We start from the raw sequence: 23,478 nt of genomic DNA, 5'->3' as shown, positions 1-23,478 counted from the left end.
GAGTAAGCATCTGCACCGGCAGTGTCTGGAGACCAGCTTTTTGCAGACAGTTCAGGGAAACTCTTGAGCAGAGTCAACTTTCTCTGGGCGTCCAGTGACACATTGGCTCAGGCCAATTTGCAGTGAGGGGAAGGCGGCAGCTAGAGGAAGGGATGGAGTTAAGGGTCTAGCACTGGCTGTGCAAGACAGCAACGGGCACACAAGCTGGGAGGCTGAGAGGCTGTATGTGAGAGGCTAACCCAGGACGACTGTATTTACTTGCATGCCACAGAGTTAAGAACTGCTGCTGCCAAAACCAAACACACTATTGCTGCCACTAGTGATGTCTAAAAACTAGTTTTAGTCACTGGTAACAAGGATGCAAATTAGATTTGGGAAACCTTGGGTTAGAAGGATTTCCTTCTGCACAAGATTTAAGAGTATCTTTAGGAAAGCAAATAAATGAAGTACATTTCTAAGATTCTATCCTTTTGTCTATGGATAAAATCTTGATACACCCAGGTCAAATCACAGAAGAACCCTACTAAAGTTATAAAGTCAACTGCTCAAAGATTAGGAAATGCTGGAATCAAGACATTTTGAAACCTAAATTCAGTCTCCTTTAACAGACACACTGTGATTCAGTCCTTAAGTTATGGGATCACTGTAAGACAGCAGCCTCATGCAGAATGCCAGGTGAAGAATGCTCAGTTAAAGCAGCAATTCAAGAGTTTTATATGTCTAGCCTGTCTGATTAAAGATCTTGATTATTGTGTGCTATTTTAGTTTTGACTATGAAGACAGAGAGAACTATGCATTTCCCATGGATTTTTTTATGCCTGTTCTCATCACTATAGTGTATAAAACCTCCACAACTGCTAATCAATCTGTTTTAACAGCATGTCTTCAGGAGAGCTTATGTGTTTCCCATTTGATAAATGTAGACTTGGGGTAAGGGTGGAAAATGAGGAACAAGGACACACTGAAATTTTGCTAGCACTGAAAAAGAATGCTGTAGCTAGGGCAGTGACAGAATCCAGTCCTCCAAGGCAGCATCAGACTCCCCCCTTAATACCCTGCCACCTTCTAACTTGTGCAGCCTGTGAAGGACCCCTGCACAATCAAACAGATGAATCTGCCATAAGGATCAGAGTTCATACCTGGAACAGGCCTATTTTGTGCAATGAATGAACCTGGGGTTCTGTGGCAAAATTTGTTTCCGTGTATTTAAAGGACTCATCATTTTGTGTACTGAAAAGAAGACAAATTGAGGCTATACAGACTGCCTCAGGCCTGGCATATTAACTTCTGAATTCCTTGCGACATTAACAGAGTTCATTTAACATGTCAAAAGAAAGGACCACAATGGTTATGTGCTTATAGTAACAGGTTGAATAGTAACAAATGATCCTAACAGATCTGTAACTCTGCTAATATTTAGGATAAAAATAGGGTAAATTTTCATATCATAACAATTCAAAGAGAAGGAGGACTGAAGCTCAATGAACAAAGATGAAGAATGTAAAATAGGTGTGAAATTCGAAATGGTTTAAACTACAAGGGATCAAAGAATTTTTTTCTGTAATATCCAGGCTCCTATTCAGCTCTCATTAACGTGGGAAAAAGAGGGATGAATTTTATTCAGAGAGCAGATACTTTGAATAAACCTTAAATAATAGACACAACAAACCAGAACAAGAATGAAAAGCAGAACTCAAGGTTTCACCTCATTCACTCTGGGCTTGTTAATAATATTTTTGGCGTTTGAAGCATATCTCAGGGTACTCATGGTCTCGTTGTAGCTGGAGCTGGCAGGAGAGATAGCTACAGACAGAAAACAAACAGAAAAAGAAACACTATTTTAAAAAGTAATCAGCTTAACCCACCACTTTTCAAAAAGGTGGATTTTTTCAGTCTTGCTTCTATAAAAAACAAAACTAAAACCATCTTTAGGGATATTTCATCAAGCTTACAGATAATGTCTTCTCAAGATAGTGTTTATAACTGAATAAATCACTTTAAATCAAAGCTATGACCTTGGAAATACTCTTAAGCTTAACTTCATGCACAATCAGCATGCCTCTTCATTTCCTTGAGTATTCTATGAAGCATTTATGAAAATCTTTACAAGGACAGATTCTAAGTGATCTAGCTGTATTCTCACTGTAGTACAGATATATGTTAAGGAAGTAATGTAGTGCAAAACGTTAACAATGAATAGAAACCAAACTCACTGGCAATCATAATGGTCTTGGAGTTGCCCCCCAGACTGTCCTTCAGAAGCCAGGTAAGTATGGAGTCACGATACGGGATATAAGCTGGTCGCCGGCTCCCATTGACGCTGCCGCCTGTGGAAGGACTATCCGCATGACTGCTCTCCCCTTCGCTTGTTATGGTGTTTATGCTCTGGCAGCTGCTGAACATCTGTGAATTTTGTGCTGAAGGAGAAACACCACAGAGTTCAGGAAAGGGGTTATCTTCTTCTGTCACGACTATTTAATTTTCTTAGATGGCATTACAGTTTATGAAGATGCCACACAGCTGTTTTGTTCAGTGTTTTGTTGTAAATATAGATAAATATTAAGACAGCACATGATGAGTGAATCCTATGCTTTTATCACTACCCTTCAATATAAAGAACTATTGTGCTTACCTAAAGTGGAGATGACAATTCCAAGTGTAACTAATGACTTGTTAATATTGGCACCTTCGGTAATTCGATCTTTACAGTAACTTGGATCAGCCCTTTCACTGTAGCACACAAGCAAGGAAAAGACAATGCAAACCAAACAACAATACTTAATTATTAAAACACAATCAATACGAAAAAAATGATGTATTTTACTGACATACAAGAAAACAGAAATTGCGATCTTTGAAATTTAAAAAAAAGAATATGCTTTGAATACTTTACATTGCTCTCTGGTTCAGAAAATCCAAACAACCATGAGCAAAGGCCATTGGCGCAACCTACTGTTAAAGACCCATCAAAACATAAATCCCAGCCTGAACTGGGCAACCCAATCATAATTGTTCTGAACCAAAAAAACAACAACATAAATTTCTCAACTCTGCAAGAGTATGCTGGCTCAGTGCAAAAGTCTGTATATCTCCTCAATACTATTTTCTCTGCCCAGACATGTATGGAGATTTACATTCTTGAGAAATAAAAATCTCCTGTTCTCCAGCTGCTCTACAGCTCTTCAGCACAACTTCCATCTTTCTGTTCTCTAGTCATGTTCAGCATAACATGTCATAACCACATGTTCCTCATTGAAACACATAGCTAAGATCAGAGACTTGGGAACTTTTGGAACACAAACAACGTAAGCAATGAGTTATGACTATTTTCTCCCACCCATACTAAGAAGCAATGAGGAATACTTTCTTTTTCTCTCTCACTTTACAATCTCAGATTTGGTAATTACACCAATAGCTACTGGAAAAGCCACTTAATAAGAACACAGAGTTGAATGGAATTACCTTAAATGTGTATGCAACAGCACAATACTGGATCTGAGGACCCAGGAATTCCCTTCCTTAATGAAATCCAAGACCCAATACAGAAGAACATATGACAGAGACAATATTAGCTCAATATTCCTTGTTACTGTATACAAAAATCAGTCTTATTGTTAGTTTAATGAGGTTTTAAAATAATAAATTTCAGCTTTTAAGGCACTACTACCAGCATCTTCAAAGAAAATTACCTTTTTGCCCCTCAGTATATTATTACCTGCCTGCAAGGTCCACTAAGTTGATCTTGCTTGCAATTTCAGAGGGGAGATTGTTCTCCAATATAGCCTGAAGAGAAAAATATACATAAGGAAGATTATTCCTTTTAATTAATTAATCAAATTAATTTCTTTTGTTTGAAAATCTTTTGTTTGAAAATCTTTTATTTGAAACTGAGCTGTGCACATGACTGTCCCACTGTCTTCCTTTGTGGCCTTGACTCACTGACTATGTCCAAACCATTAACTCAACAGCTCTCTCAACCAACAGAGAAACAATCCTCTTATGCCCATTTCCTCTTGGAAAAAAAACAACTTTACTGCCTAGTGACTGTGAAAGGCTTTCTTGTAGATCTTGCAGAGTTATTTTCCACTAATGTATTCCAAAGGTCTTTTGTGAAACTACTGAAAAATATCCCAAAATGTTCTGCGATTACAGGATGTTAGAAGTGTGAGATAGAAAAGGTCTATTGGATCACTGAACGACTTCCCTGCCAGGGAAGGATATAATTCCTCTGGAAAAAGAGTGCATTGTCTCTGGGAGAGTACTAGATGCCAAATGCTAAAGAGATGAGCACATCTGAAAAGCTGGACAGATACAAAATTTTGGTAAGCACTGCTTATACTTCAATTAAGGATCCTAAACAAGTGTGACAAAACATAACTTCAAACACATTCACACACAATTTTCACAGCATCCTAGAAGGAGTATTGCATTTCAAAGGGCTGATTAAAACTTTAAGCATTTCTTTTTACAGTGAGACTTTGGCATCGCCTCTGACTATAAGCTTGCATAAAGGAACAAGAATACTTCAGTAAACTCTCAACACATCAGGCAATGTAGGAAGTGTAACACAGCTGCAGTGTGATCCAAAGGAAATAATTAACAGCTTCCACTGAGGTTATTACAAACAGCACAAAACAGTGACAAGTAAAGAATGCACAACACACTGAACAGTTCTTTTTGAGCATGAAGAGAAAAGGAAGTTGAATTATTTCATCTAACCTGAGTGTAGTGGATGGTGAAGATAGCATGGGATCTGCTGCTGGCATTGTGAATATGTGTAGCTGCTGTGATTCTAGAAAGAAAAGCAAACCATTCAATTACAAAGGCTTATTTACCTCTATTCAGGGAAAGCAAAAATAACAAATAAAGAAGATAAATGAAGGAACGTGAAACTTGGAGAATATGGTAGGTTGTATCCTTGGATCTGATCACAGAACGTTTGGCAGAGGACCTGGAAGCGTGGAAACTGAGGGTCAGTTAGAAGTTTTTTTGTCCACCTGCAGCACTCTGAAGAAATATCTTAAAGCAGCCTTACAGCCCAGGTGTAAGGCGCTGCATAAGGGAACTAGAGCCAACAACAGTATCATACAGCTCAACCTCAACACCACGGAACGTACTGGTCCAGTACACTCCGTATTGTCCCCACTTTTATTTCTTGGTACTTCAAAGGGTCCAAAAAGCTTCATACACCACTTGTGGGACTCCCTTCTGTCACAGAGCTGGTACAGTAGTTTTACACTGTTAGAGGAGTCCAATTAGATTAGGCAGTCTACCCATACGAGTACCAAATGAATAATGTAATTCATTCTTGTAGCACTCGCTTGGCTTTACCACTGGCTCTAGCTCTCTGACCCACTGCACTCTGGCTAGCTGGTACCAGAGTATGAGGTACCATACATACATACAGAGGAGGAAGAAAAGGAGCAGCAGCACTCTCCCACTGACTGTAACAGAAACTTTTGGAAATTCTGCTTTCTTTGTCGTTGTTTTGATTAGACAAACCTAAAGAAAGCAGGGTGGCAGAAGCCAGGTCATGGGTCTTTTGCTTTGTCATTCTTGTAGCTTGCCTTGAATATCAGCTATATGTACAGCTTTTAACATCAGTTTTGCCCAGCTTACCCTCCACAACAGCACATAATTTTAGTAGTGCCGACAAGGACTGCAGAACCACATTTTTGTTACAAGCTCAGCTGTCAGAGGACTGTAGAAACCAGTTGCACTAGAGAGCAGAAAGCTGCCGTTGTACGTACACTGCTGAGCACCTGCCACAGGAGGCCAAAGCCAGGACTCTCCTCCCTATTGCTCTCTGCTTCCTACACCTCCAGAGCCACGTGATCGGGCACTGCCAAAAGCTACAGACAGCCTAGTGCATCATAGTTATAAGTCAGCCTAAGGCAAGGAAGCAGGACAATGTGAACTAGTCTCCAGATGTTGGAGGAGGAAGACAAACAATTAGGTAAAGGGCAGAAGACAAAAAACTGTTCTACAGCAGGCACAGAACATAACAGAACAGTACTGAAGTTTATAAAGCAAGAGAAAAATAGAAAGAGCCCCAGGATTTGGAGGAGAAAGTGTTAGTACTCGCTTCCCACCTCTGACAATACACAGGGTAACTGGAGAGCAAGTTCACATCTCAACTATTCACAACCTATGCGAGCATTTTATGGGAGAATGGATGTGTTAATTTTTCATCACCGTATGTGATATACATTTTAATACTTTTACCTACTCTAATAATATTTTCTAGATTCATCAGTTGTTTTGCTTTACACAGCACAAGGGGCTATGCTTTTGGAAATTTTGAGATTTGTATTTCCTGCATTTTAAAAATTTTGTTCTTAAGCATTTGAGACTGAGTTTTTCAAAGTGTCAAGAGAAAAAAAATAGCATTAAGAGTTACAACAAAAATAATGATTGCATGTTGAAAATCATATTTGTTTGTTTTATAACAGCTAGCTGCAGCCAGAGCAGGGCTGGAGCTGGCCTGATAAACCCAACTGGTAGAAAAAAATGCCTTCAGTAAACTCTGCTTATTTTTGGCATAGGAACTGCCTGCCCACCCACCCATGAAAGGCACCACCCATGTTCAATGGAAGCTTCCCCCCCTATCCTTCCTATATAGTCAGACCTCGAGCTGTCATTCCCCACCTGCTCCTCTCCTGTCTCCTATATGGGGCAACTGCAACCTGTCCACCACCTTCTTTATCCATAAGATCTTGATGTTCATGTTTCATCATGTTCCATTTGCCAGACTGCACATGTTTTAAGTTACTTTGTTTGCATTTATAATGTGATAATAAATACTCTGCAGCATATTTCAGAAAAATAAAGACTAAGGTAAACAGGAGTTTCCTGTATATTCCAAGTAAGCTTTTGAAAAGTTACTCAGAAAAGGAAGTTGCTTGGTTTCATACAAGTGATAAAGTTTGAAACTTCAGCATCACAAAATCAGTATTTTGTGTGTAAGTTTTTGTTTTCTCTGCATCTTCTATTTCCTTAGCAATAAAACAACTGTAGGATTGCACTAGTAGACAAACGGGAATTTTGTGTTGTTCTGAAAAAGTCTCTTCCTACAACAGAGTTGCTTCTATTGATTGCTACAAGCAGAAGCAGCAAACTTAATCCTGCCGTATATTCTATGTGGTTTTGTAATAATGCAGCTTAGTTTTTATTTACTTCCCAGCATCACTGATATTCTAAAGTCTTGACCTTTCTTATGATAAGACTTAACATCAGTTTTGGAACTGTGATTTGTATTTGGAGGATCCTTTCAAATATAACTCATTTACATCACTGTAATGGCAGTTGTATCGATATCCAATGCTCCCTGTCGAAAAAGTAAAAAAGTGTCTTGACTAATTGGAGCTGAAATCATTGGCTTCACTGGTGTGTCAATTCCTACAGTTCTTGCATAGCAAACATGCACAATTTGGTCTAAGAACTTAGAAAAATACTTACAAAAATTAAAACAAATAGCAATAAAACAAGTACTTTTAGAAATTAAATAAAAATACTCTCTTTCCAACAGTTTTAAATTACTAAGTTACACTAACAAATGAGTTGAAAGCTATACAGTCTAAAGTGTCATGAACAAGCGGAAGAGAAAAAGAGAAGTTGAAAGCTATACAGTCTACAGTGTCATGAACAAGTGGAAGAGAAAAAGAGAAGTCTGTTTACAGCAAAACATTTTCCTGGCATGCATTTTTTATCCCAGGCAGATGGTTGAATCTTGTGGGTAAGTCAGCATGGGATCAGTTTTGAAGAAACAACTTCATGAGTGCTTGTAGCTTTTACTGTGGATAATACAAGGATACATAACATCTTATTTGTATATGACAAATACAAATATGACACTTATATGACAGGTGTACATCATCCTGTCACCACAAAGCATTGGCAACACAGTCAGCAAAATAAACATCAATTAAATTAACACATGGTGAAAGAAGTGTTAAATAAAGTTGGAGCTGGGGGTTTTTTTATACAATACCTTTTAGCTATTCCTTCTTCTAGAAGTTCTACAACTTGCTTGTAGTCTGTAACTAAATGTTGAGTCAATCCTGCCAAAGATTTAAAAAGACTTAAGTGCATATTTTTCTCAGGAAGTTTCAGTCAGTTTACCCAACAATTTACCCAACACCAGGAGCATAAGGATGTTCTGCTGGGATGCCAGTCTATTCTCTAAGTAGTCTCTTAACTGGAGTAACTATTTTACCTTTTTTTAAAAAAAAAAAAAATTTTTTTGAAAAATTGCAGTCCATCCTTCAGATGCAGTGATATCAGCATAAAAAAATGCCTTGTACCTTCAAAGTACAGACCTTTTTCCTATCTGTCTGCAGAATAATGGTATTTAAAAAACCAATATAGTTGAAACTCCATAAGAAATTTTCAGCTATGTCACTGATACTAATTGGACACAGATCCTGTAAAGCAGCTTTTTGCCACTGCCTCTGGATAACGGCTCTGCTCACGCAACTAACAGAATTAGGAACTGTGAATATTTACCATCTACTTCACCAGTCTTCAGCCTGCAACACATAGGAGTCTTCACTCTCTTTTCTCCCCATAGGATAACCAAATAATGACATGAAACATCTGGCCCTTTCATATCTTCTACTTTCAGGCGTTTTGATTAATTTTTATTTTATTTTTAAGGGGGAAAAAACCCACTGAAAACAAATGAAAGCAGCACTGCATTCGGAGCCTGCGGCGTGGGAGTGGTGGCTGTGACTCACAGGGCCCCAGCGGAGGGCAGTGTGCTGCTGTGCTGTAGCGGCACTGCCAACCCCCTGCAAAAATGCAAATTCCAAGAGATGCACAAAATTAACCTCAACAGACTTGTATTTCACATAAATCCAATTTAATATACCTTGTTTGCATTTCATGGTGATGATTAGTTATCATTTGTACTGCAGTGACTCCTACAAAACACCTGAGTTGTGAAGCAAGCCTTTGTCATACAATACCGAGTAAAACACTCCTCTGGGGAATGTTTTATCCCAGCTGGAATCCAGGACATCTGCTGCCCCCCAACACTGATTTAGGTCTGGTTTGTTTTATTGCAGACCACAAACGTGTGGATGAAGGCAGAATACTGAAAAATGTGGTTTATTTGGATCAAATAATTTATGTACTGCTAGAATGTGTCAAGATGAATATAAAATTCAACAAGACTGAATGAAATAAGTACTTCTGGCATTGTTAGAGTCTATCCTTACATGATAATAGCTTTTTTAACTTTAAATGAAAGCACGATCTAAGCCAAAGATGGGAATTTCTTTTAGTCCTTTAACAACCGATACACATAAAGAAAAAAACCCCAGATTTTTGGATCACCCACACTTTAAAGAAAAGAAACCCTAACTGTAGCATGCATGCATGCACACCCACACACACAAGAAGTATAGTATGATTTTCAAACAAAAGCATTTCTTCTGCTCTCTAGTGTCCCTTTACAATACATTAATTCCAGAAGTCATCACATTTTCCATTTGAGAAAGAGGCCCATTATTTTTCCAACAGCACTGGGATCTTCAAAGTTCAGAACATTGAAACTATCTTATATTGTTTTCCCAGACACTTTTTCAGGGTCTTATTTAACTGAATAAAAATCCAGTTACAAAATGGAGGCATGGAAGAAATTCTTACCTACCTACATTTCCATAAGTACTGGAAACGTGAATCTAGCAGAGTTCAAAACTTTTAGTTTTTCAATAAGGTAAATGAAATATTGTAAATTATGTTTGAAAACAATTGACAAAGTGTTCTGTTGGCTGCTAGAGAAAGAAAGTTCAAGTTCCAAAGAAAGATCAAAAACACTTGCTTGTCTAGAAATCTGCCTTGGAGTTAAGAAAGGATCTCCCCCAGAAAAGTGTCTCAGAGTAACAAAATAGATTGCATCATTTCCTGATTTAAGAGAGGCTGATTCCTTAACAGTGCGACCATCTGTGAGGGAGAAGTTTGAAATGATTCCAACCCAAAGCACTGAAACACTTTCAGCATTTTAAAGGCTACAATCTCACAGCCTTTACGTGGAAAAATGATGGGCTGGAAACTATTCAAAATACTTGGTGTTCAGAGCTGGGACTTCCTGACTGGACTTGCAAATGGAAAATGCATTGCCCAGAGCATCTAAGCATCCTTCAATAGTGTAAGTTTTCTGATTTACTTCTCTGTTCTTCATCTAGTGCTATGGTATACATACATACATATATGATACTCTGGGTATCATTGACACCAACCACACAACTGATAAACTAACGGTACACTGGGGAGCTCCTGATCAAAGTCAGCAAACCTTAAAATTGCTGATGGCTTGCAAGAAATATGATGTAAACAAATAAGATGCTCATCCTTAACATACTGGATCCGTGGGAAATAATAGAAGATTTCTGAGGATTGCTGTTGTTCATCATCTTTATTTCTTTCATACAGCAAATCACCCGGAAGGGCAATACAAAACAAGCGCCCCTTCTCATAAGCTTGCTGATAATTATGATCCCAGCCATCTAGCTACTGGAAACAATACTCTTACACTCTAATCCTGTACAGAGACACTACATATAAAACTGCCAAAGACTACTTTAGCACGTAGAAGGCCCTCATTACAGAGATCAGCAGCTGTTGATTGCAGCAATACATTCCTGCAGCTGACAAGGGCATTTTGTACCAGTGTTGTGAACCATTTCATTTTCTTGAATTTGATGTTATTAAAATCAAGCTGACTGTACTCCTCTCACCTACATTCAAAACACCTCTGGACTTTCTCACTACTGTTTATTTTCAATGTGAGCTAATGAGTATAGTTCCAAAAGGAGCTATGTCATCACACCTTCTTTGTTAGTCCCTCCTCCAAAAGACACCAGGGTTGTCTCAAGTAAGACAAACTGTTCCAGTTCTTAATTGCATAAACTGTACATAAGCATCTTTGTTTATTAATATATATTATTTATACATATTTTTTAAAAAAACTGTCATCTGACCGTTGCCCTAAGCCACTGACTCATCAGCCTGAAATCACTTCTGTTCATGTTCTCTCACAACAGCATCTAATTATACCCCATCATGCCTTCAGCAGAGAAATTACTTCATTTTTTATGTTTGTGATCAGATTTTCTAAAAATGTGAATCACATTTATCATTACAATTAATTTTTTTCTTATAGACACCAACACCGATTTTTTTTTCTGAGGCTGTCATAAGATACACAGAGAAAGGATCTTCTAAAATAAAGTATTCATACTGGATTTACATATGTGGCCAAAGCTGGCAAATATTATTTAGGTTAATCTTTCTCCCTTATCTTTTCCTCAGATTTTACGAGTTCTAATGACTTAGGAACTGTTATGGGATATTTCACAATACTAGCATAAAATTGTTCCACTTAAAGTTTTTAGTTGTGTCTAAGTATAAAATCCTTATTCAAAAGGGGTAAAATTTAGTTTAAAAAAAAAAAGACACCAAAACCAAAATCCACCCAACCAATCAACCAAAAAAACCCAAACCCCCAAAAACCCAGAACTGAAAAAGAAGTGACAGATTTGGCCTGGAAGGTTGCAGATGAAGACAAAATAGTGACAAAAGGCAAGCCAGCCCATTGGCAGAAGCTGTAACTTCATTTTCTTTTAAAACAAGGAAACGCCATTATGCAGCCAAGGAATCACTGGAGATATAAGGCCTGAGAAAAGGGATGGAAATTGCCAAGGAAGGAAGCAGTTTAAAGACCTTTTCTTGCCTGGTGAATGAGCAGCTGCTAAAAGAAAATAATTAGTATCTGTATCCCACCAACAATTAAGTTCTCCAATAACAAACAGGTAGAAAGAGAATCTTGGAAAGGCCTCAGCAAAGGCCAAATGTTTATGAACCTGCTTTACAAAGAATGATAAGCTTGCCATACTAATGAGACCATCAATTCATCTATTTTCTAAATCTCCTTGAACAGGATGCTGATGTGCTGGGAAAGCACTGCTGAAATAACCAGAATGCCAGATAGTCCCTTGTGTAATGGACCATGCAAGTTCAACATTTCCCAAGTGCTTATTTCAAATTTTGAGAGGAGGAACTGCTAACAAGCGTTGGTTGTTAGATGCCCTATGACCAATACTGCAGGTGCCCAGGGAATAAGAGCTGCAAATTCCAGACTCCATTCAATCACATTGTCAAGTCACCCTATCTGTTCTTACATCTTGCCTTAATCTCTGAAGTAAGCATAACAACCTGACATGTAATGCCACGATAACGAAAGAGGGACAAAAGTAAACCAGGGAGAACAAAAGGAATTCACAAAACAGAGACAAGGCAGAACAAATCAGTATTTGACCTGATCTGACAGGACCAATAAAATTCTGTGGGATAAGCATTTTGCATACTAAATACACACCCTCCACGTGTTACTATCCACTTGGTGGCCAGCCTGTTAGAGACAGTGATACCAGAGGTAACTCTGGAATTCTGCCCACTAGATATAAGGCACACTGAAAGGAAACATATGCATTTACTTTCTAAACAAACTCACTAATTTTTGAAATTTGCATGAGTTTGGAAAAGGCTTTTCCTTCTGACCTCCACTGTAAAGCTACTCTGTATGATTTTGCACTGGTGCAATGATTTTGAGACACATGCCTTTTGTTAGTTGTTGGTCAGATAAAGGGTGACATAGCAGGCAAACTTTAGATCAGGAGCTAATCAATTTACAAAGTACCAATGACCAAACTCAAATTTAAAGCTACGTAAGACCCTGAAGCGAACGCACCAATTAAAACTGAAAATTAACTGGAAGTACAAAAACAATGAGAAGATAACAACTAAATGACACACAAGTGAAACAGAAAAAATACACATGGGGGAGTGTTTTCATCTGTGTCACCTGATTTGAAAGCTATGATTCACTAGAAAATGCAAAGTCACCTGAGGAGCTGCTGCTGCTGGCGTGAATTAAAGCGTGTGATGTTTTTAATCATATAATGCACCTACATTACCCATTCTGTGCTTTTTCAGTTAATGAAGGAAAATGAAGCTTACTGGGTTCTCACTTGGGTAATACAGATTTTCATTGCTTCTCATGGCCTGGCCTGCAACATCAAACAAGTTGAGTTTATCTACTTTTTAAATTATTTTATATATGTACTGCTGCCAAGGACTGAACCAGGTATAGAGGGACCTTAGGCTGGTCTGGAGAACTCATTTAGAGCTGACGTTAGTGGATTTCTTGATTAAGATTTCTTTAAAACCAAAGAAAGCAAAACACTATGGCTTCCATATGACTTATGCCTGGAAAGGCAACAAGAAAGTGTAGGATATCTAGTCAGTGGGATAACAGAGGCAAAGCTTTCAGTGTATTACACGTGTTCATATTAACAAGCAAAATATTTGAGGAAAGTAACGCCTGAAGAATAGAAGCAATTAGGATCACACCAGGAAAATATGCAAAGACACATACAGATCTGATCCACATTTACTTGAAATTCTGATGCTAGTTGTGAAGCCCACTCTCACCTTGTACATATGGTCCTGTTTCAGGGTGTTCTCGGACTCGAAGTGTGTAAGGTTTCTTTCGGTCTGACTGTTTTAACAGATCTCGGACACGCTCATTATAGATTTCAAGAAAACTGAAAAGCAAAGAAAAAAAAGAATGTAAAATGCAAATTATTAAAAAAAAAGGAAGCGTAATTTTGACAATGTAAGTACCTAAATCTTACATAGATCTTTCATGATATAGTTGATGAATTCATTTGTGTTATCTCTGTTACTACCCCTTCCCATGCAGTGCATGTAGAAAGAACACACAGTAGCAAATTTCCAAGAAGCAAGAGGCATTTAGTATTTTATTTAAGAATTCATAAAATATGCTTTTTTAACACTGTGGACACAGTCCACAGATTTCCAAACATAATGCTTCATTAGATCACTGGAACAACAAATAAGAATGGAATGTAGGATTATGGCTCAAATTTAAGAGTTAAACAAACAGGAAACAATTTTTTAATGCACTCCTATTTCAGCTGTCTATACAAAAGTGAACAGACAGCATCTAAAGAACTATACAGAGATCAAAAAATAAAACCAACAGTTTCTCATCTATTCTCTGTGTTCTCCCCCTTGTTCCAAAATGATTAGGCAACTGAGAAAACAGAAACAAAATAAACTAGTCTTTACTCTGTTTGATTACAGGAATATGTTGTTGAAAGCCTTCATAGCATTGGCCAAAACACTGACAAGCTTACCTGACCTTTACTCTGCAAGATGCTGTCTGGTCTGAGTAATCATCCTTCCTTGAAAAAAGACCCTGTACAAATCAGAACTTTACATAAGTTTTAAATCCATTGAGAAAATCTAACTGCTTAAACAAATGCAAGTAAAAAAAAAAAAAAAAAAAAAAAAAAGTACCTCACATATACGAGGTGTCAGCCCAATGGATGCCTTCAAATAATAAACAGAAAAAAAATTAAGCAATGTACTTGCTGTGACTCTTGCAAAACTTATTTTTAAATAAAAGCCAAGTTACAAGAAAAGGACAGAATCACAGTGCAGCATTAAAGTAATGACTGTATGGTGGATTACAACACAAACCACCCTGGATTGTAGGTCAGAACAGCATGGCAATGTTCTACTACTCCAGCTGAAGCATCTTGCATGTGAAACTGCAGGGTCTCACATGCTGTGCCATGTCAGCTGTTTCAGCTTTAGTGCAAATGTTCTTTACAGCAGAAGTCATTTTAGAGCAACCTATACAGCAGCAATGAGAAGTTTAGAGGCAACACTGAAACTAGCTTAACTAGTCATGAGTATAATGTTTTTTTCTTATTCTACTTTTATTTCTTTATGCTGTGGCATCACAGAACAGGCTTGGAACAGCTTTATGTTCTAGATTCATAAATCCAGTCTCTCAGAGAGAATGGTATAAGGCTGCTAACAGCACCCAAACTAGCCAATTTAAACTTTGCCAAAACAGTCTACACCAAACTGAAGTAACAGTGTTTTTCATGTGATAAACTGCTCTTACAACATGATTGCTTGCACTTCGGTGATCCAGTGCCAACACACCCTGAGAAAGACTTAGGTAGAATCTGCTTGCTGAACAGCAGGAAAGGATTTTAGAAGGCACACTTGAAATGGTGTTAGGGGAAGAAAGTCCAAGTTCATCAAGTGAACCACCATGGGCAAAAGTTCAGTTTATACCAAACACTTGTTTCTTCCTAGTTTTGAACACTGTTTAACAGTGAATACCATGAAATATTAAAGATCAGATCAAAGTAGGATTCCACTGGAGAAAAAAATCATTTTATAAGCCACAAATCTCTTCAAAACACAACACCTGGAAATTGCCTTAGAAATAATGATAACTTCAAGATGTGAACATTCTGAATTGCTAAGATATTTTCAAAATAATGTAATAACAAATATCCTAGTTTGTCACCTATTAACCACAACTTTAACAATTCTTCAGGCTTCCATGGTGTTAAGCTTGATTTCACAGAAAATGGATGGAGAATCAGGTCATGATTTAACAAAAACCTGTTGCTGATGTCTGTGGGGAAAACAAAATCAAAAAATCCGAACTCTTGTCAAAAGTACAAACCATGCCAGAATAGTCTTTTTTTCTTATCTTCAGGGTTAGAACAAACTTTACCCTCATTTCACATTAAAAATTGAATCCCATGGGTGTAGGAAATAGTAGTCCACTCATGCAAACTGTTAATTTTTTTTTTCTTTAGTAACAGGTTTCACCATCAGCTGAGAATATTTATGGACAGAGATCAAATTGTCTTGTGTTGCAGCAGAACACAGGAAATCCTCAACTGACTTCATTGATCTGAGTACCAAGACCAAAATGCACTTTAAGTGGTTCCTGGTAGACAAGAATCTTAAAATGCAACAGCTTCATTCAAATACATTTCAAAACTGGAAGTGAAGAAAGTACTAGTTTCCACAGGCCAAAGGATAACTTCTGCAACAGATAAATGTCTCAAGTACAGAATGAAGAAGTTACAAAAGTATTCCTGTGAATTGTATCCAGTTTTGTTTGTGAAAGTGATTTAATTTCAGCATAGGTCAGATAATACAAAATATTCTCATGGATTTTTTTGGCTATCTTGAGCTATAGATTTCTAATACAGAACTATTCAGAGGCATAGATTTCTTCACCCCCACCCCCCGCCATAGCAGTAAGATTCATACATAGTAAAATGAAGATTATCTAAAATAAATATTTAAAGTACCGTCATATTTTCTAGCAGTTTAGCTGAAACTACATTATTTACCTAAATGTAAAGGCTTGACTCTCATTTTATATATATATAAATACCAAATAAAACATATATAAAAGCTTTCTGCTCAACATGCACCATAATCACTGTTTCAAAATAAAGCGATATTTCTGCTGGACATCCTGCCCTCAACTCAGAGTGTAAAATGAATGGCGTAACTCACAGGTGTTCCCATCATTGTGTAAGTTTTTCCTGAACCTGTCTGTCCATATGCAAAGAGGCAGATGTTGTATCCTCTAAATGCACCTGACAACACAGAAGTGCCAAGGTCCTGGAACACCTGAAAAAGACCAAAAGAAACAAAACAGTCCATGAATAATTGGATAATTAAATACTCCTCCCTATAAACACTCTGCATTACCTGTAGGTCTTGAAGCTTTAATAACTCCTCGGGAACAAGCATCTCCACAGTATTTGTCTTTCTAATTTATCAGGCACAATATTAAGCACCCAGTGTTCACTTGTTAGATCTTCCTCCAGATGCTGATACACCAAGCATGGTGCTGACAACAAGCAGTAGCGTTTAATTGTGCTTCCTTGCCTTTACTACTTTACACTTAGACTGTATGATTTCTCGAGGATCTCTCCCACACCAAGTTTTTACAGTCCTCAGCATAAACCTGACAGAAAACGTGATCAAAGCTCTTTAACGCAATTACATTAATAGGAGCATTAGGCATCAGAACTATAGGTCAAAAGCTAAGCAAAGTCTAACCCGTAGCCTGCAAGCAGACCTCACCTAAGCAATACTTCTATCTTGCCTATCTGGTCAGTAAGTGATACCACCAAAGGCTAAACACTATTTTCTGTTCATGCCACACGCATAGTGATGTGCCACCTTCCACTCATTGTAATGCAGAGCTAGGAACTGTTACCATCAAGTCAGTGTCAGCCTCTAGGGGCTTCTAAAGCTTGCACTGTTCCCACTGTGGCTGCAAAAGTTGGACCATCACAGCCAGACTACCCGTACAGCAAGATCTGAACAGTCATTCCTTGTGTATTTTGAACTTTCAAAATAAATGTTACAAGTACTAATGGTTTTGCTATTCACACAGAAAACTAGCTAGTACATATAGAGAGATGAATATGATTTCAGTGTTTCACTGCTGTGAAGTCTCACTCACTGCCAGGTCATTTGCTTCTCCAATGGACAGATAAATGTACTAAACCTAATAAGAATCAATAGAAAAACATATTTCATAAATATCACCACTTTTCTATACTCTCCAGAAAAAATTAGTAAAAAAAACTCTGCCAAGACTTTTATTTTCACATCATATTTCAACTCAAACTGAGACAAGATGCTAGTTTCTAGCTGAAGAATCAGCAACGTTCCCATGCGGCAGAATTTGGCTACTCCTGCGTGTATTTGTAAGGATATGTGGCATGTCAGAACATCTGCTTCATTAGGATTATCAGATCAAGTAACTTTTCCATGCAAAGAATACAGTGAAAGTCATAAACAAAACACATGAATACAAATGTAATAGACAAGGTATAACAAAGATAGTGACAAACTCACCAGTTGCTACTGGACAGGCCATTAAGAAACTGAAGCATAGCTTTGGAGAGGGCCAAGCTGGACTTCATAACCAACAAGTGGGGGAAACAACAGGAACAGGAGGATTTTGGATATTTGAGGAGGGCCTGCAGGGCTATACAAAACTCATTAAGGAATGTTTAAGGTGAGGTGATCAGAAAGGAGAAGAGGGTATATACGGGGCTGGTCTCATGTAAGCAACAGTAGATCAGTACGCTTGTCTGACTGAGCCCTGTGCCTGATTACAACAGTCTGTCCTATTTTCTTACTAAATCCTTTCTTGATGATCTTAACATGTAACCACACTCCATCCCATGTGTGAATGCTGTTAGGACTAGACGACAGCATCTGGAGAGACTGGAGTGAATTTGGGGACAGCAATGGAGTCAGAAGACCTCAGGCAATATAGCCATCACATCAGTGGTGCCAGCAAATGAAGCCAGTGAGAACCTCAGCATTGGTAGCCAGTGTGGCCATGGACCTAAGAAGTGTGGGTCCAGGGTGTTAGCTACTGGGGAAACTGGGGGGAAGTAAATTCAGGTCAGCAACCGAAATCAGCCTCGGGTTATATGTCCCCCATATCTGTGGTACCAGCAACTGGACCAAGTTAGAGTCTAAGTGCCATCCATTAGAGTGGGATTATGTGTCATAGCATCTATGTCCCAGCTACTAGGGGAACTGGAGCAGTGTGAGGGTTTGTGTCAGCAGCTGGAGAGGGGACCATGGGTCCCAGGGCCTGTGTTGCAGGTACCAGCTCCTGGGGTAGGTGAGGTGAAGCAAATGAGCATCTTGGCATCAGCACCTGGAGTAGAGAAGCACCATGGATGGGGGGGGCAGAGATGGGGCTAGAAGGCTGATATACATCAGTGTGGGCATGTGTAATTTGCTAGCAAACTTCAAACTGGATAAGCTGGTGAGAAGGTGGTACAGACCTTCTTGATTTGACCATAAGCATGCCATTGCTTTAGAGCATGGTGGTAAACAGAACAAGCTACATGCTAAACACAATGATTCTGGAGCTTCTCCTTTCACTAATATTGATGCACTCCCTCTAGCCTCAGTAAAGAAAGAGGTCGGCCTCATATTTACATCACTATAACAGATTAACTTGGTTTCCATCAACAAAGATATCTAGAAAAGCATCTAAGCATTAACAGCAGCCATGCAAATCACTGTAACCGATTCTTGGCAGGAGTCATCAATCAACGCAAGATATAAGTCAAGTTCCTTGACATTGTACAGCCCATAGATCAGTCTAATGACTTCAGAAATCTGTTTAACTAATCCTTTACAGTAAATCTGTACACTGACCAAGGACAAGACAGGAGACTCAAACGAGTATGCAGGCCAATAATGACTCACTAAACAAACTCGTGGCTTTATATGTGATCTCCGCTCTCTTGTGCCTCCTGCAATTCTCTCATGGATATTTCAGCACCCACCACCCCTACACTGCTTCCTGCCATCCTCCTGCGTATCTTCTCATCCACTCTCAGCTGTCCTTGGTCCAGAGCAGAGACACAAGGTGTAATGCTTTGGGGAAGAGGATATGACTGATCAGTCAGAACATGGGACACTGCCAACTGCTCCAGCAGCTGCCAGCTACCAGTGGAGAGGCATACAAGCCTGGCACCAAATACCACAGACTAATTCTCAGCCCTGGCAAGCCACAAAGAAATTCACTATAATTTAAATGTGTCATCAACTGCATGTCATACAGACTTCTAAAAGATGGAAGAACGGTACCCTCTTCCAAATGTCTTCCATGTTACTCAACAGTCCTTGCCTTCCTCCCCTCCACTCTTTGCCCTCTGCACCCCAGCTTCCAGAATTCACCTCCTCTCTGCATCCCCGGCTTTTCCACTTTGCTCCTTACTATTCACTTAGATGCCATAATCCTCCAAGACTGCAAAGAAAAACAATCATAACATAATTCCTGAGCCACTTAACCTTTTTGCTTAAGGCCTTCCCTCTTAGGTTTGTGCTCCGATGTGAATTCTCCAGTAAGCACTGGACAGCAGACGCACCATTAGGATCTCTTTCCTAGTTGGTTGACACATAAAACTTGTAGGAACGTAATATCAGAGATCTCTAACCCTCTTTCAAATTGGTTCAACCTAGCCAGTTTGGTCAAGAATTATTGGTTAACATGGGCCAAAACCAGACAGCCATTGTAAAAACACTTTTTTTTTCAGAAAATCAGGATAAGAGACTGTGGTTACTACCTATTCAGTAGAGTCTAAGATTTCACCAGCTATTTTTTTTCTGTAGATTCTGCCTGCTCTGGCATACTTCAGCTCATGAGGTGAGAAGGATCTTCACTCACATTCCAAACTGGACTACTGTGGGCTAGAACACCTCTAAGACAGGTCACTTGAATTCAGAGCAGGAGAAAGAAAGTTTCTCCTGTGTGAGTGGCTCAATGATTTTCAGTAGCTGGAAATGTGAACAGAGAGTAGGAAAGAATCTAAATTCAAGATGAAAAGAGCTAAATCTGAAGATTGACAGAGGACCGGGGAACAACCAGGTAAAATAACAACTGCTGAGAAACAGTAATACTGAAAGGAAGGAATGAAAAGAGAAGGGGACTGATATAAGGCTCTGAATAAGGAGAAGGAGGTTACGGATTCAAACTGGACAGAGTTAAAGGAGGGAAGATGAGACTAGTATTCATTTGGAGCAACAAATCAGTGGGAAAGAGATTGAATTTGGAAGCCAAAGCTCAGGAAACCATTGTGTTGGGTTGATATGGAAGACAAGGAACAGGGACAAAAGTGTGAAAGGCAGACATTTGTAGATCTGGAGTCTAAAGGGTAGAATTTTGGGACAAGCCACATGGGATTGGAGTCAAGCAGTATAAAGAACAGGATTAAGAAATGACAGGATGCGTTATCTCCTAAAAGAAGAATATTCAACTCCAAAGTCCCAGTTAAGCAAAGCTCTGTTACATTTAGTCTCTATTGAATACACGTGGCTACTCAGACGCTTCAATTCAAACGTGTTTCAAATCAGTCCTTTTTGAATTAGGCCTTGAGAGAAGCTGTGTTATTACAAACAAAACTGGTTAACTCTGAAAACAGTGCCATAACACTATGATGATAATGAATGAGAATTTTAAAAATTATTTACTGAAATCCAATTATAAGTCAGTTCATACTGTTTTGTGTTTGTTCTTTCTGGTGAATTTCTCTCTCTCCTTTTGTGAGGATAAATTACAATTCATTTAATTGAATATAGTCTCAATTTAGTCAGAAAAGCCTCTTTGTTTTAGTGTACTGCAGAAAAAAATGGAGAAGTGAAGCAGAGCAATGAATTTATGGCTTGCTTAAAAATAAAGAAGAGTAATCGAAATCAAAGCTTTTTCTTTGCCAATATCAGAGGCATTAGTCCAAATACGTATCAGTATCAACAGCTGCAGATTATATAAGAAGTACTACGATTAATCATTTTGGACATACCTACTAACATATTTCATGATATAATGGAATGAATAATAGTTTTTGTTAATCATGAGGAAAAAAGAAAAAAAAAAAAGGATTCTTCTGGGATTCTTCCAAGTCTCGTTTTTGAAATGAAACTTCATGAAGATGAGGTTTTACAAAGAACATGCGTTGGATACAGCTTCCTGCAGAGAGCACACCATTTGGCCAAGACAGCTATGTCTTCCTTGCATGGCTGCTCTGTGTGATTGACACTGTTCAGTTTGTTCCATGCAAGAATGCTTCTTTCAACAAAGCCTTAATTGGCTTTGCTATGCCTTGTTCTCACACTTGCCCAGCTGTATGAGGTCCATATCACATGGTGATCTGTGAAACACTCTACAATTTATTACCTGTCAACTGTCCTAATAGTGGAAAAACCATGCCTTTCTGAAAAAGTTATGAGAAGGCATTAAAGACAACTGTTATCATTCCAGGTTCTTGGCTGGCATGCTCACTACAAAGCTGCCAGGTTCCAGTTCAAATCTAACAAATCCCGAATCATACAAGTTAGCCCTCATTACAGGACTTGCAGTACAGATGTAATGTAGAGAAGGGGAGAAGTTTTGGTCTTAATTATGCAGTTCAGGCATACCAAAATGCTGTCCATGTTGTTGCAATATCTACATATTTGGGGTTGAAACTGTTTAATATTAGATAAGGATAATCTGCTTCAAGTATAACAACAGATCACTTAACCATTTTAAAACCTACTTCAGTGTTCCTTTAGAAGATACAAGAAATAACTCAGTCTAAATATTTGCAGAACAGGTAAGTTAAGCTGCTCACTGTGAAATCCTGTTTAAGAAGTTGTGCAGTTATGTACCTGTATGTTAGAAGCATATAGAAAGATCACAGCAGGAATCCTGCCCTTAAAAAAACATAATTGAACATATAAAAAAGGACTCAAGTATATATTAAGGTACAAGGCTTACCAACACTTAAGCAGCAACCTAAGTTTTATGACTCAGTCCTAACTCAGACAAGGAATCACAGAACTTAATTTCTGAAAATTACAGTGTTAGTAATTTGCCCTTGTCCAAACTAGAAAACCAGGCCATTTTAACTAAAACTTGTTTTTAAAAAACATTTTAAGGTTTACAGATTTATGTGCCAGGGAGGCTACTTTTACTATGATTCAGTTAAAAATAGAACTATATTCAGTTTGATCTTACCTGTTTTCTTGATTTTTTGAAGCCATTTGTACAATTCATAAGCTTACACTCTTTAAACACATACAAACTTTTTCAATCCTCTTTGGCTGTACTACCAGACTGAAATCACACTTCAGCACATGAGATAGGCAATTGCTACTCAGGCGAAGTTCAAAGCCTCAGGTGGTACAAGAGCAAGCTGCAACAGCTAATGCAGGAAACTTAGAAGATCCTGGCCCAGCCATGCAGAAGGACCTTGTGATCATCAACAGCTTGAACAGTTACACTATCTTTCTGAAGCAGATAAATGATTTTCTAAATGCATAGCCAGTGCACTGGAGTACTGTTGACCTGCCCAATGTCTTTCTCCTCTTTTTGTCTCTCCCCCTCCTTCAGTTAGCACCATTTCTCTTCAAATAAGTGGTTTCAACAAACCTCCAGTGCAAAACCTTTTAATCTTATGAAATTCCACATCATCCAAAGAAAACTACTATTCAAGTAAAGAATAACAGACCCAAATCAAATGCTCCAGAAACTTGGGCTTGGTATTAACAGCCCTGACAAGTGCCTTTAAGTGTCTATGAGACGGTAGACTATTTGATCACAGAAAGTTTTATTCCTTGCCTCCCTCTTAAAATATATTAATTTTTTAAATTAACATTTTTAAAAAATAATTTCAGGATTATATTCTCATTCAAAATTGTTTTAAAGACAAAAAAAATGTCACTCTTAAGAGATTTTACACATCTCAAGTCCAGCATCTTCGTCTAGAATTACAAGGTCAAGTTTACCATTGGCTATCATGCTGAAGTGAATGCTTCTGTGTGGGGTAAGTGTGCCTGCTTCCCACCAGTTTATGCTGCTTGCTTTTTTTCTCCTCTGGTTTGCACACCAGCTCTTTTACTTTAATCACTACGTATTACACAGGACATTTTTAACCAATTCTAACACATACTGTTTAGACCTGGACTGTAGAACTTTGAAGACACAAACAGAAAATACGTCAGATGAAGTCTCACTACAGTGTATGTTTTTCAAAT

The 23,478-nt window shown here is 38.3% G+C and overlaps 1 protein-coding gene across 1 annotated transcript in view; it reads right to left on the bottom strand.

Moving 5' to 3' along the window:
• STARD9 (StAR related lipid transfer domain containing 9) overlaps positions 1-23,478 on the bottom strand; it is a 113,974-nt gene that overhangs the window by 47,224 nt on the left and 43,272 nt on the right. The window contains exons 4-13 of the mRNA XM_055715263.1: positions 16,429-16,545; positions 14,386-14,418; positions 14,223-14,284; positions 13,495-13,607; positions 7,991-8,060; positions 4,720-4,792; positions 3,716-3,783; positions 2,633-2,730; positions 2,214-2,417; positions 1,706-1,803 (exon numbers count right to left, since the gene is read on the bottom strand). Coding sequence (XP_055571238.1) covers positions 1,706-1,803; positions 2,214-2,417; positions 2,633-2,730; positions 3,716-3,783; positions 4,720-4,792; positions 7,991-8,060; positions 13,495-13,607; positions 14,223-14,284; positions 14,386-14,418; positions 16,429-16,545 — 936 coding nt within the window. The remainder of the gene's footprint in view (positions 1-1,705; positions 1,804-2,213; positions 2,418-2,632; positions 2,731-3,715; positions 3,784-4,719; positions 4,793-7,990; positions 8,061-13,494; positions 13,608-14,222; positions 14,285-14,385; positions 14,419-16,428; positions 16,546-23,478) is intronic.

Source organism: Falco cherrug, chromosome 7 (genome assembly GCF_023634085.1).
Source record: "Falco cherrug isolate bFalChe1 chromosome 7, bFalChe1.pri, whole genome shotgun sequence".
Classification (NCBI taxonomy): Eukaryota; Metazoa; Chordata; class Aves; order Falconiformes; family Falconidae; genus Falco; species Falco cherrug.
The sequence above is the reverse complement of the archived record's forward strand: the minus strand, read 5'-3'. Positions and strand labels throughout refer to the sequence as shown.